This window comes from Labeo rohita, chromosome 9, assembly GCF_022985175.1.
Source record: "Labeo rohita strain BAU-BD-2019 chromosome 9, IGBB_LRoh.1.0, whole genome shotgun sequence".
Taxonomy (NCBI): Eukaryota; Metazoa; Chordata; class Actinopteri; order Cypriniformes; family Cyprinidae; genus Labeo; species Labeo rohita.
In genome coordinates, this window is record NC_066877.1 from 36,917,117 (window position 1) to 36,933,423 (window position 16,307).

The following is a 16,307-nucleotide window of genomic DNA, read 5'->3' on the forward strand; positions in this document are numbered from 1 at the left end:
ACCGGCCCGATGACTCTTTGTTCCTTTGTGGTTGGCGTGTAAGTTTATTACTCTTGTGTTGTACAGTGAGATCAGATTGACTGTCAGAAACTCAAGGATGTCTGTGTTATAAGCAGCATTTGGCAAAATTCACAATTTGAGAATTGGCTTCCTTTAAAATTCACAATGGCAAGATGAATTTACATTCAGAACATAATTGCATTAATAATTTGGTTTAATTATGCCTAACTATTCTCTTCTAAGATTAGAAAAATATCCCTAAACAGCATGCAGTTCATCATAAACTATAATTTGTGAAATATAATGAAATATATGTATACATACACAAGTTGGCATTTCAGTTATTGATTAATGATGTCTAATGTTGCTTATATTAATAAAGATATACAGTATATTTATGGATATTATTTAATATTTAATTATATGATAATGTTAATGTTATGTTAATGATAACAGCCTTTAACATGCATGGAATCACTAAAGGTTCTTTATAGTGGAAAAACGTTTTTTAGAACCATGAAAAAAGGTTCTGTTAGATTTTTTTTTCAGTGAATGGTTCTTCAAGGAACTAAAAATGGGTCTCCTATGGCATCGCTGTGAAAACTCCTTTTGGAACCTTTATTTTTAAGAGTGTATTTGCAGAAAACTCACATTTTTCAAAATATCTTTATTTGTGTTCCACAGAAGAAAGTCCTGCAGGTTCAAACGACACAGTGGTGAGTAGACATGATGATTTTGGGGTGAACTATCTTTGGAAAACTCATAATGCAGTTGAGTCTGTTCTGACCCAAACAATATGCATAACCATATGTCTTGTTTAGAAATAAATAAATACAAAAAAAGCATAGTTTGTAGTAAGGAAACAAAACTTAACACATAACACATTTTAAGACACTCCAAATACACACCATTTATTTTGTTTTATTTTATTTATGTGTTTATTTATGCTTTTTCAATTTTATTTAGCAGATATTACTTAAAAAAAAAAAAAAAAAAAAAACATATAGCCATAAAAAAAAGTTTTATCTCTAGGTCATTTTGGACCTAAATATCATTAAGCATCATAAAAATGCTTTTTATACAAATTTTTATTAGTGCTTATTAGTGTAAAAATTTTATTAGCGTAAAAATGTTTTGGTAAATACTGTATATTTAGCCTTTTCCCAATTTCTCACATGGTTTTGTATAAACATGAATATTGTCCATCTATTAATGAACGACTGCTTCATGAAAAACTGATTTTTAGATGAAAGTGAACTTATATTAGGTAAAATTATTTTTTTTTTTTCTTCTAATTAATGTTTATGTTGTTTATATTTTTTTCTGATAAAAGTTAATTTGCATCAATTAATTTTTTTTTTTTTTCCAAATGAATGCTTGTTTATAAATTCTGTACAATTATATAATTAAATAAAACAAAATCACATGGAAGTTAATTTATATCAACTATTTTTTTTTCTAAAATTAATGGTTATGTTCTTCATTTAGAAAAAAAAAATTCAGATGAAAGCTAATTTATATAAAGTAATTTTTTTTAATTATCGTTTTTTTTCATATATAAATATGTACATTTTTGTCATTTTCCTTTTTTTTAAATGCAGTAATAACATTCAAAATGTACATTTTTTTGCACATTCACTCATTTTTTCGAATGAATGTTTGTTGTTTAGAAATTAAAATTTAAAAAAAATCAGATGAAAGTTGATTTATTTGAACTAAAATGTTCTGGGTTTTTTTTCTTTCGAATTAATGTTTGTGTTGTTTATAAATTCCATACAATGCTACTATTTACTATTTAAGTTTAGGTAAAAAAAAAAAAAAATAATAATAAATAAAACCAGATTTTTTTCAAATTAATGTTTGTTGTTTATTCTATACAATGATATATTTAAATACATTATTTCATATATAAATATATAGCATGTTTTTTTGTTTTTTTTGTTTTGTTTTGTTTTTTTTTGCACATTCACTCATTTTTTCGAATGAATGTTTGGTTATAAATTCCATACAATGTTTTATTTAAATAAATAAAAAATCAGAAAATCAGAAGAAAGTTTATTTATATCAATTTTGTCTCGAATTAATGTTAATGTTTTTATTTCATACAATGATATATTTAAATACATTTTCATGTATAAATATATAGCATTTTTTGTCATTTTTCTCTCTTTTTTTTTTTTTTTTTTTTAAACCGTGGTAAATACATAATAACATGGTAACATTCAAAACGTTAATTTTTTGCACCGTCACTCATTAATGAAGATCAGATATCAATGGTTTTAGTTAAAAAAATATTAAGTTACGGCTGTTTTATAAAATAACGACTTGGATTTTGACTGCATTATAAGGGTCAACAGCAGTTCTATGAATTTATTGTTATTCTAATTCCTTAAATTCAAAACCGAATTGGGTCCTGAATTCCAATTCAGTGATGCATTAACCATTGTCAGTCCAGTTCTGATGCTGCACAACCTGGTCATAGGTGTGTCTCACTATACCGTACCGTAATACGAGCATCACTTTTCTACATTGTCCATCTGACCCAGTGTCCTGCCATTTCTCAAGTTCCCCTTGTTTCTCGTGTAAATCTCTCGCTGAGCTTTAATGCAGTCAGTCCGTGATTCTCATTCGACACGAACCCGATAGAGCTGAAGTGAGCAAGACTGGAAGCTGAAGGAGAGAGAGAGAAAGAGAGAGAGACACACATCAAGATGCTGGAATTGATCAGAGGATCGAGATTATCGTGTGCGGGATTAAATGCGTGATTTCCACCCATGCAAGGACGTTTTTTCCATCCTTTTGGGAATCGGTGAATATTCGCTGTGTTTTGTGGAGGTTTTGCGCGCTGGCGTCAGTGTCCGCATCTTTTACTCATTCGGACCGTTTTTATTCCCGTTCCCTCGGATTTAACGTTTTTTCCACCTTTTTTGCTAATCTAAAGGTAAGCAGCTGTGTCTAATAATGCGTTTTCTTATATACCCGCAGGTTGCGTGTGTCCGTATGAACATGCTTTTTTTTCCTCTCAGATTTTGCTCGACTTTCTATTCATCATATATCCGCGTAACGATCCTTTGAGTCACGAAAACAGCCCAATCTAGCGATGCTGTCGAAAATATGCCCATGTTTCTGTCATTTCTTTGTTTTAGCGTATAAAGAAGTGTCAGGGCAGTGAAGGGGTTTATTCAGGCTGTTAGTCGCAGGACAGTAACGCAGTAACCGGGTGAAGCAGGTAAGATCTATGAGGGATTTAATAACCTACTTTACACATGCACATCGATTGCAATGTTTCAGAGAAACAAAACCTTACATATTAGGCTTTTGGACTCGTTTCATTCATTGAGATTTAGACGGTGCTCGAGAACCCCAATAATAGCTGGTGTCATTGGTGACTTATTAGGAACGGCCTGTGCTTTAATGCAAAGACCCACTTCTATCAACCCTCTGATGCATGAATGATCAAATCACATTTTGATGCATTACAATTCAAAATAAGAACAGAATGATTGCTATTTTGGCTTTAAAATGATGTTTTGGAGAGAGTTGCACATCTATCCTGCAAAAGACATTTATATTCCAGAGGTCCTTGGTGCATCACCACTTTTTTTCATCCATGTTTTAGCCATGCATTTATGCAAAAGAGTGGTTTAGATGATTATAGTTGCTTTTGAAGATAAGAATATAAATATTCCCATTTTTCCCTTTCAAAATGATGTTTTTGAGAAAGATGCACATCTATTACAACATGCAGCTGAAAATAATGTTAAATATTCCAGAGTTTTTTGGTGTATTACCACTTTTCACCCATGTTTTTATCATGCATAGCCATATGCAATTATGGGTTTAGGTGATTAAAATGGCTTTTGAAGACCTGACCATTGTAGTGGATTGTAGTGAACCTTTGCAACAAATATCTTAAGTATCTTAAAATTTTCCTTTTTGAAAAATTATGTTTTTGAGAGAATTACATTGCATTTGAAAATAATGTCACGTATTCCAGCGGTCTTTGGTGCATCACCACTTTTTTCATCCATGTTTTGGCCATGCATTAAAGAGTGGTTTAGATTATTATAATTGCTTTTGAATATTTGATCATTGCAGTAGACATTTGCATCATAGTTAGTTGAGTCTCAATATTCTGTTTTATCAAGATAAGAATATAATTCACATTTTTTCCTTTTAAAATAATGTTTTTGAGAGAGTTGCACATCTATTACAACATGGTTATTGGTGCATCACCACTTTTCAGCCATGCTTTTATATATAATTATGGGTATAGATTATTGAAATGGCTTTTGAAGACCTGAACATTGTAGTGGACCTTTGCAACAAAGGGTTAAAAGTAATAGTTGATCATATAAACAGGTTTTGGTTTGCTTTCATTGCTATGTATGTTAGTATCTTAATCTTTTTCCCTTTCAAAATGATGTTTTTGAGAGAATTACATCCTGCAATTGAAAATAATGTCACGTATTCCAGGGGTCTTTGGTGCATCACCACTTTTTTCATCCATGTTTTGGCCATGCATTTATGCAAAAGAGCAGTTTAGATGATTATAGTGGCTTTTGAAGATCTGACCTTTGTAGAAGACGTGCATCAAATTATCAAAATATATGGTTGATCATATACAGTGTGTTGGGTTGCTTGCATTGCTTGCGTGTTAGTATCTCAATGTTCTGTTTTATCAAGATAAGAATATAAATATTCCTCTTTTTCCCTTTCAAAATGATGTTTTTGAGAAAGTTGCACATCTATTACAACATGCAACTGAAAATAGTGTTAAATATTTCAGAGGTTGTTTGTGCATCACCACTTTTCAGCCATGCTTTTATAGTGCATAGCCATATGTAATTTTGGGTTTAGATTATTAAAATGGCTTTTGAAGACCTGACCATTGTAGTGGACCTTTGCAACAAAGGGTTAAAATAAATAGTTGATCGTATAAACAGGTTTTGGTTTGCTTGCATTGCTATTGATGTTAGTAGCATAATCTTTTTCCCTTTCAAAATGATGTTTTTGAGAGAATTACATACTGAATTTGAAAATAATGTCACATATTCTGGAGGTTCTTGGTGCATCACCACTTTTTCATCCATGTTTTGGCCATGCATTTATGCAAAAGAGTGGTTTAGGTGATTATAGTGGCTTTTGAAGATCTGACCTTTGTACAAGACACGTGCATCAAATGATCAAAATATATGGTTGATCATATACAGTGTGTTGGGTTGCTTGCATTGCCTATTAATATTAGTATCTCAATGTTTTGTTTTTTCAAGATAAGAATATAAATATTCCCCTTTTTCCCTTTCAAAATGATGTTTTTGAGAAAGTTGCATATCTATTACAACATGCAACTGAAATTAATGTTAAATATTTCAGAGGTTCTTTGACCACTTTTCAGCCATGGGTTATGGGTTTAGATGATTAAAATGGCTTTTGAAGACCTGACCATTGTAGTGGACCTTTGCAACAAAGGGTTAAAATAAATAGTTGATCATATAAACAGGTTTTGGTTTGCTTGCATTACTAGTGATGTTAGTATCTTACTCTTTTTCCCTGTCAAAATGATTTTTTTTGAGAGAATTACATCCTGTATTTGAAAATAATATCACATATTCTGGAGGTTCTTGGTGCATCACCACTTTTCATCCATGTTTTGGCCATGCATTTATGCAAAAGAGCAGTTTAGATGATTATAGTGGCTTTTGAAGATCTGACCTTTGTAATAGAGATTTGCATCTAATTATCAAAATATATGGTTGATCATATACAGTGTGTTGGGTTGCATTGCCATTAATCTTAGTATCTCAATTTTGTTTTATCAAGATAAGAATATAAATATTTCCATTTTTGCCTATCAATGTTTTTGAGAGAGTTGCACATCTATTACAACATGCAACTGAAAATAGTGTTAAATATTCCAGAGGTTCTTGGTGCATCACCATTTTTCACCCATGTTTTTATAAATAAAAACACACTATAAAGAGTATAGTCATATGTAATTATGGGTTTAGATGATTAAAAATGGCTTTTGAAGACCTGACCATTGTAGTGGACCTTTGCAACAAAGGGTTAAAATAAATAGTTGATCATATAAACAGGTTTTGCTTGCATTGCTATTGATAGTATCTTAATCTTTTTCCCTTTCAAAATGATGTTTTTGAGAGAATTACATCCTGAATTTAAAAAATAATGTCACACATTCTGGAGGTTCTTGGTGCATCTTGGTGGTTATCATTGATTAGATAAAGATAGATTAGATTCATTCTTTCTGTCTTTTGATGTTCTCACCATTAAATCTCTAAACCACCAGGTGGTACTACAGTATGCACATCTACATGGTGCATGAACGGAAATGCAATGTGAAAGAAGACTAAATCACCTTTAAAATAGGTGAGGCGCATTAGTTTGATTGCAAATCAACAGCGTTTGTCAGCGGCAAATGAGATCTGATGATTTGCATTGCAACGTGAGTTTGTGAATTACAGGTGCATCGTTATTAAGTGTGTCAAGAGGAACATGCGAGTCCAACATGGACAGAAAGCTTCAGCAGACAGGAGTAGAGTTGAAAGGCCACCCGCAGGGATAAGCAGCCACTTCAGATAGTTTCTAAAAGTGTCACAAAAGAACAGCCGCAAGCATCACCTCAGGTTTGAAAGGATTGTTCAACCAAAAAAAAGAGAATTTTGTCATTTTTGACATCACATCATCATGTCTCCACACAGTATTTTTCCATAGTGACCATGTACGTCTGGCAAACTTTAAATAAACGAAATAACCTTTAAATAAAATAGGTTTTATTTACCTGTTCAACCCTGAAAAAACATTTTTTTACAAAGATTATTAGAAAATGTTTTGCAAAAAAAAAAAAAAAAAAGTGTTCAGTCTTTCTACATCAGGATGTGTTACCTGCCGTTTCTTTGCATCTCATTTTTTTTATTATTTTTTTTAACTATCTTATTTTATGAGCAATTTTAAAGTGAAAGTTGTTTTAAAGCAGGGTTACGACGGGTAACTTAAGTGTATTTATTTATAATCCAAGTATTTGATACTTTAAATAAAATTAAATGTTAACCAAAATAAAATAAAAAGCTTTTTAAAAAATATATTTTTTATTTAAAAAATCAGATAGTTGTGAGAAACGCTTCTTATTTGAAGAAATTTTAATGCACTAAAATAGCTAAAACTGAAATTAATATATAGACAAATTAAAAAAAAATAAAAACCTAAAGAATGACAAAAATACAACAAAATTACTAAAAGTAGTTAAAGTTAAATAAAATTATATATATTATATAATAATATAATATATATTAATAAAAAATATAGCATCTAAATGAAACTACAATAACATTTTCTAAGTAAATCCTACACTATTTTTCAGTGTATGACAAAAAATACAAAACAAAACTCTAAAGTAGTCGATGTGAAGAATAGCAGCCTAATAAGAATGAGATTTGAGAGCTTTATTGTATGGATAATTTCTTTTTTTGTGCGCCACAGAAAAATATAACAATGTGAAATGACATGAGGGTGAGTACAAACTGACAGAACATTTGTTTCTGGATAAATAGTTCTATTCTTTCAAACACACATTGTATTCTAAGCTTCATAAAGCAGGTTTATAGCAGTTTTTTTTTTTCACTCCCATTTCCTGTGTATTTTCATTATATGATGTTTAAGCAAATGCATAATACTCCGTTGCATGCATTTCTCATAATATGATCTCATATGCACACAACCACTTATTGGAAACATGTAATAACATTCAAACCTCTCCAGACCTCTTAGACATTTCTGCAGGCAATATGATGTAGTTATGCTCATTTATTTCAAAGGGCTCAGGGTTTGGCTGGTTGTGTTCATTAGAGATCCCCTGCTGGTTGATGCTGTAACTACACCTGTGCTACATGGCATTTATGGCTCAGGTGATTGACTCTGTGCTCGTTGCACCTGTGAGAAAAGATGGCAGTTTGCAGGTTGTGCACCAGATTTGGATAGAAATAACTCATTGTGAGTGCAGAATGCATAGAGAAAATCCTTATCCCTAATTTGCTCAAAAATGAGAATTTGCTGCTGCATCCTCAGTTCATTCGGTATTAGGATGAGTTTGTTTCTTCATCAGATTTGTAGAAATGTGTCATTGCATCACTGTCTCACCAATGGATGTGAATGGGTGCCGTCAGAATGAGAGTCCAAACATCTGATAAAAACATCACAATAATCCACAAGTAATCCACACCACTCCTGTCCATCAGTTAACATCTTGAGAAAACAAAAGCTGAAACAAATCCATCGTTAAGACATTTTGAACTTCAAACCATGCTAAAATGCAGGTCCATAATCGATAGTATAAAATTCTTCATAGAGACTGTGAATGGAATTTTAACTTCAGGAAATGACTGTTTCCTAAAACCGTTTTCATTAATTAAAATAAAGCTTAAATAAAATAAAATATAAATATTATATGATGAACTTAAACTTAAAAAACTTGTATGAAAAATTAAAAATGCTGATTGAAATAATTATGTTTAATTTGAAGCACTAAAATGACTAAAACTAAAACTAGAACAAAAATCAATGAAATATTATGAAATAAAAAATATGAATAAAAAACAACAATATAAAACTAAAATTTCTAAAAACTATTTATCAAGTTTTTCATAATAAAAAAATAATATTTAAAATGTTGTAAATAAGTTTAAATTAAGTAAATTACCAAAACTAAAATGGAAATAAAAAATAAGATAAATAGAAATATTTAATAAAAAAAGCACATTAGAAAATTACTAAAATTGAAAATACAAAAATAAAGGCTAATTTAAAATGGTAATAATTCATGATAACACTTCCTCCAGTGAAAAAGTGGTCTGGTCTGAATCAGGAGAGAAATCTGCACAGATCAAGCACCGTTTACAAGCCAAAACAGCTCTAAACAAATATGTGGCTGGATTTTGATGTGAGAGACAACAGGAGATGAACTTTTTTACTGGAGGAAGTGTTATTATGGATTATGGACTCAATGTATTTTAGTTAAAAAGGTCTTAATGATGGTTTTGTTTCAGCTTTTGTCTTCTCAAGATGTGAACTGATGGACTGGAGTGGTGTGGATTATTGTGATGTGCTATTTGGACTCTCATTCTGACGGCACCCATTCACTGCAGATGATCTATTGGTGAGACAGTGATGGAATGACACATTTCTACAAATCTGATGAAGGAACAAACTCATCCTAATCTTGGATGAACTGAGGGTGAGCACATTGTCAGCACATTTTCATTTTTGGCTAAACTATTGCTTTAATCACAAATTACTGGGAAAAGTCATGAAAACTGATGCTATTCTTACATTCAAATCCCAAATTTATCTCTGCATCTCAACTGAAACAAATTTACATTTATGCATTTATCCAAAGTGACTTTCAAGCTATACATTCGCTGGGAATCAAACCCATGACCTTGGTGTTGCAAGCGCCATAATCGACAGGACTGCATGAACCAAACAACCTGATGGAATCTTTTCTAGTTAAAGCTGAACAGGTTTGTTTTAGCACAAGCGCTGGTTTTAATTGTGACTGTAAATAAGCAGCTTGTTGGTTTTGTAGGGATTGAGCCAGTTGAGAAAGAACGATGTGAAAACAGCGACACGTCCGAACCTGCCAAGAACAGTGTGGTTGTGATTGTCAAGGTTTTGTGTAAAAAACTAATTAAAAGTTTTGTGTTTGTTGTGCCTGAATCCTAGAATATTATATTCCTGAAAATTAAATTTCCACACAGCTTGATGCTTTCTGACACCAGCCAACAGAGACACGATTTATAGCACCTTTAATTCTGCCTTGATTTGATTCATGTAAGCTCAGTAGTAGTTTATGTAATGCTCTTGCTTACGTAATGCACAACTAACTCAAACTTAATTCAATTTATAACAAATTAAAAGTTAATGTTCTTATTTAGCTTGCTCTGCAAAAAAAACAAAAACAAAAAAAAACGTCCAACTTTAGTTTTTGGTCTGTACAAATGTCTAAACATTCTTAAAGCAAGAAGCTAATTTAATATTAAGGCTTGTTGTCAGAAAATCTATCTGAAATATAAGTGTGTTTTTTCTTAGCATTTTCATTTCACTTATTACTTATTTATGCTTAACATCTTTATAATCAAGATAGATTCTCTGAAAAAGCAGAATGTACAAATGCACAACTTAAACCTTGTGTAATTTATAACAAATTAATAGTTTTTGCTTCAGCTTGTTCACACTGCAAAATGTCACTATTTGTTTTTACTTCCATCTTCTTGTACTGTACAAATATTTAAACATACTTAAAGCAAGAAGCAAATTTGATATTTTTGGCTTGTTGTCAGAGAATCTGCAATATAAGTTTATTTTGTCTTTGCATTTTATTTTAATTCAGTTTTATTTCACTTGTTTTCTCTTGTTTATGCTTAATGTCTGTATATACAACATAGATTTACTGAAAAAATCAGCAATTCAAATGCACGACTCACACTTTATGTAATTTGTAAAAAGTAGAAGTTACTCATATTTTACTTCAGCTTGTTTACACTAAAAATATACAGTTTATTCATTTTTTTTTATAAATATTGCAACATCCTAAAGTAAGAAGCAAATGTAATATTTTGACTTTGCATTTTTTTTTAAATTAGGTTTATTTCAACTTGTTTATGCTTAATATCTGGAATATAAGTTTATTTTTCCTTTGCATTTTATTTTTATTTAGGTTTATTTCACATGTTTTCTCTTGTTTATGCTCAATGTCTTTATACACATAGATTTACTAAAAAAAAAATAAATAAATAAATGCAGAACTTACACTTTATGTAATTTGTCAAAAAAAAAATGAAATTATTCTTATTTTGCTTCAGCTTTACATGCAAAATTTAATAATTTAATATTTTGACTGCATTTTTTTTTCAGCTTGTTTATGCTTAATATCTGGAATATAAGTTTATTTTGCCTTAGCATTTTATTTTCATTTAGGTTTATTTTACATGCTTTCTCTTGTTTAAGCTTAATGTCTTTATATACAACATAGATTTACTAAAAAAACAAACAAAAAAAAACCTATTTCAATTCAGCAATTCAAATGCACAGCTTACACTTTATTTTATTTTTTATTTTTTTAAATAGAAGTTACTCATATTTCCTTTTAACTTGCTTACAGTGCAACATGGCAATTTATTCATATTTATTCTTATAAAAATATTGCAACATCCCAAAAGTATGAAGCAAATTTAATATTTAGACTTTGTATTTTTTTTTTTTAATTAGGTTTATTTCAGCTTGTTTATGCTTAATATCTGGAATATAAGTTTTTTTTTGTCTTTGCCTTTTATTTTCATTTAGTTTTATTTCACTTGTTTTCTCTTGTTGTTTTCTCAGCAATTCAGATTCACTACTCACACTTTATGTAATTTGTAAAAAATAAATAAATAATATTATTCATTTATTTTTTTACTATTTATTATTATTATTTATTATTATTTATTTTAATTTTATTTTGACTGCATTTTTTAAAATTAGGTTTATTTCAACTTGTTTATTCTTAATATCCGGAATATACGTTTATTTTGTCTTTGCATTTTATTTTCATTTATGTTTATTTCATGTGTTTTCTCATGTTTATGCTTAATGTCTTTATATACAACATAGGTTTACTGAAAAAAAAATTAAATGCGCAACTCACACTTTATGTAATTTAAAAAAAAAATATATATATATATATATAGAAATTATTCTTATTTTGCTTCAGCTTTACACTGCAAAAAGACACAGTTTATTCTTATTTATTCTTACAAATATTGCAATGTTTTTAAGCAGCAATGCAAATACACAAATCTGTAATTTATAACAAAAGTTACTCTTATTTTGCTTATTTACACTGCCAAAATCACTATTTATTTTGTCGTTTTGTCCTGTACAAATATTGAGATAATACAGCAAAATATTTATCAGAGATGCAAATTTGATATTAAGCCTTTTTGTCAGAGTCCATCTGGAATATATGTGTATTTTGTGTTTGCATTTTTTTGTATTTTTTATTTTTTTTGTAGAGTTTCTGAAAACAAGCTTTAATATTTCATTCTGTTTTGTTTATAGATAAATCTTTCATGCTATGTAAGGATGTTTAGACATTTAAAGTGTAAAACGAGACGAGGATCCTCATGAATAATATATTTTTGTGGTGAATGGCCGTGTTGCTCAACATTACGTAAGTGGACACCCACAGATGAGATGTGCTAAGCGCTGCAGATGTCTGGCTGACAGCTTTGTTAATGGCTTTGAGCGTTCAGATGACTGCTGAATGAATGTGCCAGATTTATACGGCCCGCGTTATTAGAGAGCCTGGACTTTTCTCCCTGCCAGCGAAGCCACTGAACATTTCATTCATTTTAATGGATGGAAAACACAAAGCTGAGTGTGTTTTTCACAGCCGCTCCGTCGGCACAAAAACGCCATTAGAATCTCAGTATTATGGTTTGGCTTTGCGGTTAGACATTGCGATGTTTTAGGAGTGACGAATGCATTGAAATGCAGGGGCGGATACGCTAAATGATGCTTTTGGGTCTCTCGTGAATGATGGTTGATGCGCTGATAAGGTGTTTGAGATTCTAAAGGAGACACATGACAAATTAGCAGGGGCTTTTTGAGATATTATAGCAACCGTATTTGTGTTTTCATTCAGACAGGATGCTAACAGTTTAACCTGGTTGGTGTTTTTAACTAAAAGAGATGATATTTATTAACCAGAGACAGCATTTTTAGTGAGTCTCTACAGTTTAAAGACGTTTTGATCAGACAAAGATGAGATGACAGTAAATAAGAGTAAATAAACTTAATCTTGTGTCTCTTCTGCTCACCAAGATTGCATTTATTTGTTCAAAAATACTGTAAAAAAATTGAAATAATATTATAACTTAAAATAACTGCTTTGTATGTGAATCTATGTTAAAATGTAATTTATTTTTGTGATGCGCAGCTGAATTTTCAGCATCATTACTCCAGTCTTCAGTGTCACATGATCCTTCAGAAATCATTCTAATATGCTGATTTGCTGCTCAACAAACATTTCTGATTATTACCAATGTTGAAAACAGTCAATATTTTTGTGGAAACTGTGGTACATTTTATTTTTTAGGATTCACAGATGAAGAGAAAGTTCAAAAGAACAGCATTTATTTTAAATATAAATACTTTGGAAACTTATAACTGATCAGTTTGATCATTTCAAAGCATCCTTCCTTAATAAAACTATTAGTTTCTTTCAAGAAGTGGTAGTGTATATCTGTGTATATTTGTGAATTTGCTCTGAACTTGAAAAGATTTTGTTTTTCAGTCATTTTATCATTTGAAGTTTAGTAGTCATTATACAAGGAAAGATAATGAAACTTAAAGGCGAAATAAAAACATTAAAATCATTACAATATTTACTTACTGATTCTGACTGGTCTAAGATCAGTGTGTTAATATTGCGGTGATTTTAATGTTTTATAGTTGTTGTAAAGCTTTAATGGTTTAGAGCACAGATTCAGTTTTATTTATTTATTTATTTATTTATTTATTTTTAAAGACAGATGCTACATTATTGTTGAAGTGAGAATTTATAGAAAATGAAATAGAAAGTAACTATCTCACAGTCTGGACTTTTTCTTGCAATTTCGCGATTATATTTCACAATTCAGACTTTTTTGAAAAGCAAAATTTTGAGACAAACTTTCAACTATGAGAAAAAAAATTGCAATTACGTTTTTGAATTTTTTTTTTTATTCAGGGGTGGAAAAAAATTCTGAATTGCAAGATGTAAACTTTTGAAAAAGACAGAATTCTAAGTTTATATCTCAGAGTTCAGTTTATTTTCTTTATGCTGCATATATTATATATACACTATGTATACAGGTGCATCTCAAAAAAATTGAATATCATGAAAAAGTAAATTTTTTGTTTGTAACTTTGTTAAAAAACTGAAACTATTTCAAGAGAAAGATGAGAAACAGTCGATCCAACAATATACAGATGATCTGAAGGTTCAATAGTGCCTCAGCAGTGCCACAGGCTGATCGCTCACATGCCACACTTCACTGATGCTGTCATTTGTGCTGCTCACCAAGTATTGAGTGCATAAATGAACATACATTAAAGAACTTGAACTTTTCTGTTTTTTTGCAAATCCATTTTTTGATTGATCTTAGGAAATATTCTAATGTTTTGAGATACTGGATTTTTGACTTTCATGAGCTATAAGCTCTAATCTTCAAAATTAAAACAAACACTTTAGAAATGTTTTACTTTACATGTAATGAATCTAGAATATATGAAAGTTTCAGTTTTTGAAATAAGTTACAAACAAAAATTATCAAAATTATACAAATCATGAATGATGAAATAAAGTCACAATTAACTTTTTTATTTATTTATTTTTTTATTCCATGGTGGAAGCAAACAAAAAATAGAATTGCAAGATATGAAGTCAAAATTCTGATTTATGTCTATTATTTATTTATGTATACTGCATATAAACATCGCTTTTTGGTGTCCACATCAAATTAAATTTACAAAAGTGATTTTATATACATAGAAAGCATATTAAATACAATAGTAAAAAAAATAGTAAAATTAAACACTTTACTGTTTGTAAAGAAATGAAAATAAAAAATAAAATGTCAAAATGTGGGTGAAATAATGTTCCATTTTCATTCAGCGTAAGATAAATAATTATCTAAAAATGAAAAAACATATTTATTCTGACCTGTACTTACTAACATACTGGGTTTTTTTTATTTATTTATTAAATAGTGCTGTCAAACGATTGCTGTCAAAAATATTATTTTTTGTTTACATAATATATGTGTGTGTACTGTGTATATTTATTACATATATATAAGAACACACACATGCATGTATTAATTTAAGAAAAATCTATGTTTATATATTAAAAATATTTATATGTAACATCAGTTATATAAATATAAATACATATACACAGAAAAAATGTACTTTATGTGTGTGTATTTATCTACACATATATTATATAAACTATTATATAAACTGAGTGCTGAAATGTGATCTTTAAATGTCTTTTAATGTCATCTAATGATTCTGGATGTAAATATTCTTGACAAGAGTTTTTCTTGCATGAACTGTTGTTACACTAAACAACATTTTCTCTATATCATGGTAAAAATGTATGATAGTCATTATTTTTGGCTCAGAAAACATTAAACGTTTATTGTTTTGATGCATGAAAACCCTTTTTGTCCTTAACCCATATTTACAGTGAATCTTGCCCAGCCATATTGAGTATATTTCTGGTATAAATAATAATTTCATTGTGCTCCTCTCTGTCCCACAGGTGGCTCAATCTGACTGGAATTAAATCAGGATATACTCGTGTTTCTAAAACATGGCAGGCACCGTCTCTGTCAACACGAGGGCCGACGCTCCGACAGACAAACCAGCCCAACATCAGCCACGGAAGGAGCTCGCCTGAAGAGGATCCGTGCCGCGTTTGCTCTCGCTTTGGATTAACAGATCTGCACTTGCACATTTGTGAGGATTACGCCTTTGCTTCCTACTGCTTTCACCATGTTTTGTCTCAGAATGATCCTTCAGATCGTGTCTGTGGTTTGGGGAGTTACGCTCGTCATTTGTCAGCAAGCACAATTCACCACCGTCACCACAAACTACGGGAAGCTGCGTGGATTGAGGGTGGCGCTGCCCAGTGAGATCTTGGGCCCCGTGGAGCAGTATCTGGGCGTCCCGTATGCGATGCCCCCTACCGGAGAGCGCCGCTTTCAGGCACCGGAGCCGCCCGCGTCCTGGCCCGGCATCAGGAACGCCACGCAGTTCGCTCCGGTGTGTCCGCAGTATCTGGAGGACCGGCTGCTGCTCACCGACATGTTACCGGTGTGGTTTACCGCAAACCTGGACACGGTCGCGACGTACGTGCACGAGCAGAGCGAAGATTGTCTGTACCTGAATGTCTACGTGCCCACAGAGGAAGGTACGGCGTAAAAATACACACACACACACACACCACTGTTCAAACGTTTGGGGTCAGTTTTTAAAACAAGCTTCTTTTGCTCACAAAGTCTGTATTTATTTCATAAATACAGTAAAATTTAGAAATATTTTCACAATTTAAAATAACCATTTTCTATTGAACATCTGTTAAACTGTAATTTATTTCTGTGATCAAAGCTGAATTTTCAGCATCATTACTCCAGTCTTAAGCGTCACATGATTCTGTAGAAATCATTCTAATATGCTGATTTGCTGCTCAAGAAGCTTTTCTGATT

The 16,307-nt window shown here is 30.9% G+C and overlaps 1 protein-coding gene across 1 annotated transcript in view; it reads left to right on the plus strand.

The window, feature by feature from the left end:
- The first annotated feature begins 2,477 nt into the window (after positions 1–2,477).
- Positions 2,478–16,307, plus strand: part of nlgn4xb (neuroligin 4 X-linked b) — a 38,819-nt gene continuing 24,989 nt past the window's right edge. Inside the window, exons 1-2 of the mRNA XM_051119782.1 lie at positions 2,478–2,941; positions 15,362–16,012. Of these exons, the coding sequence (XP_050975739.1) occupies positions 15,595–16,012 (418 nt within the window). The 5' untranslated portion in view covers positions 2,478–2,941; positions 15,362–15,594. The remainder of the gene's footprint in view (positions 2,942–15,361; positions 16,013–16,307) is intronic.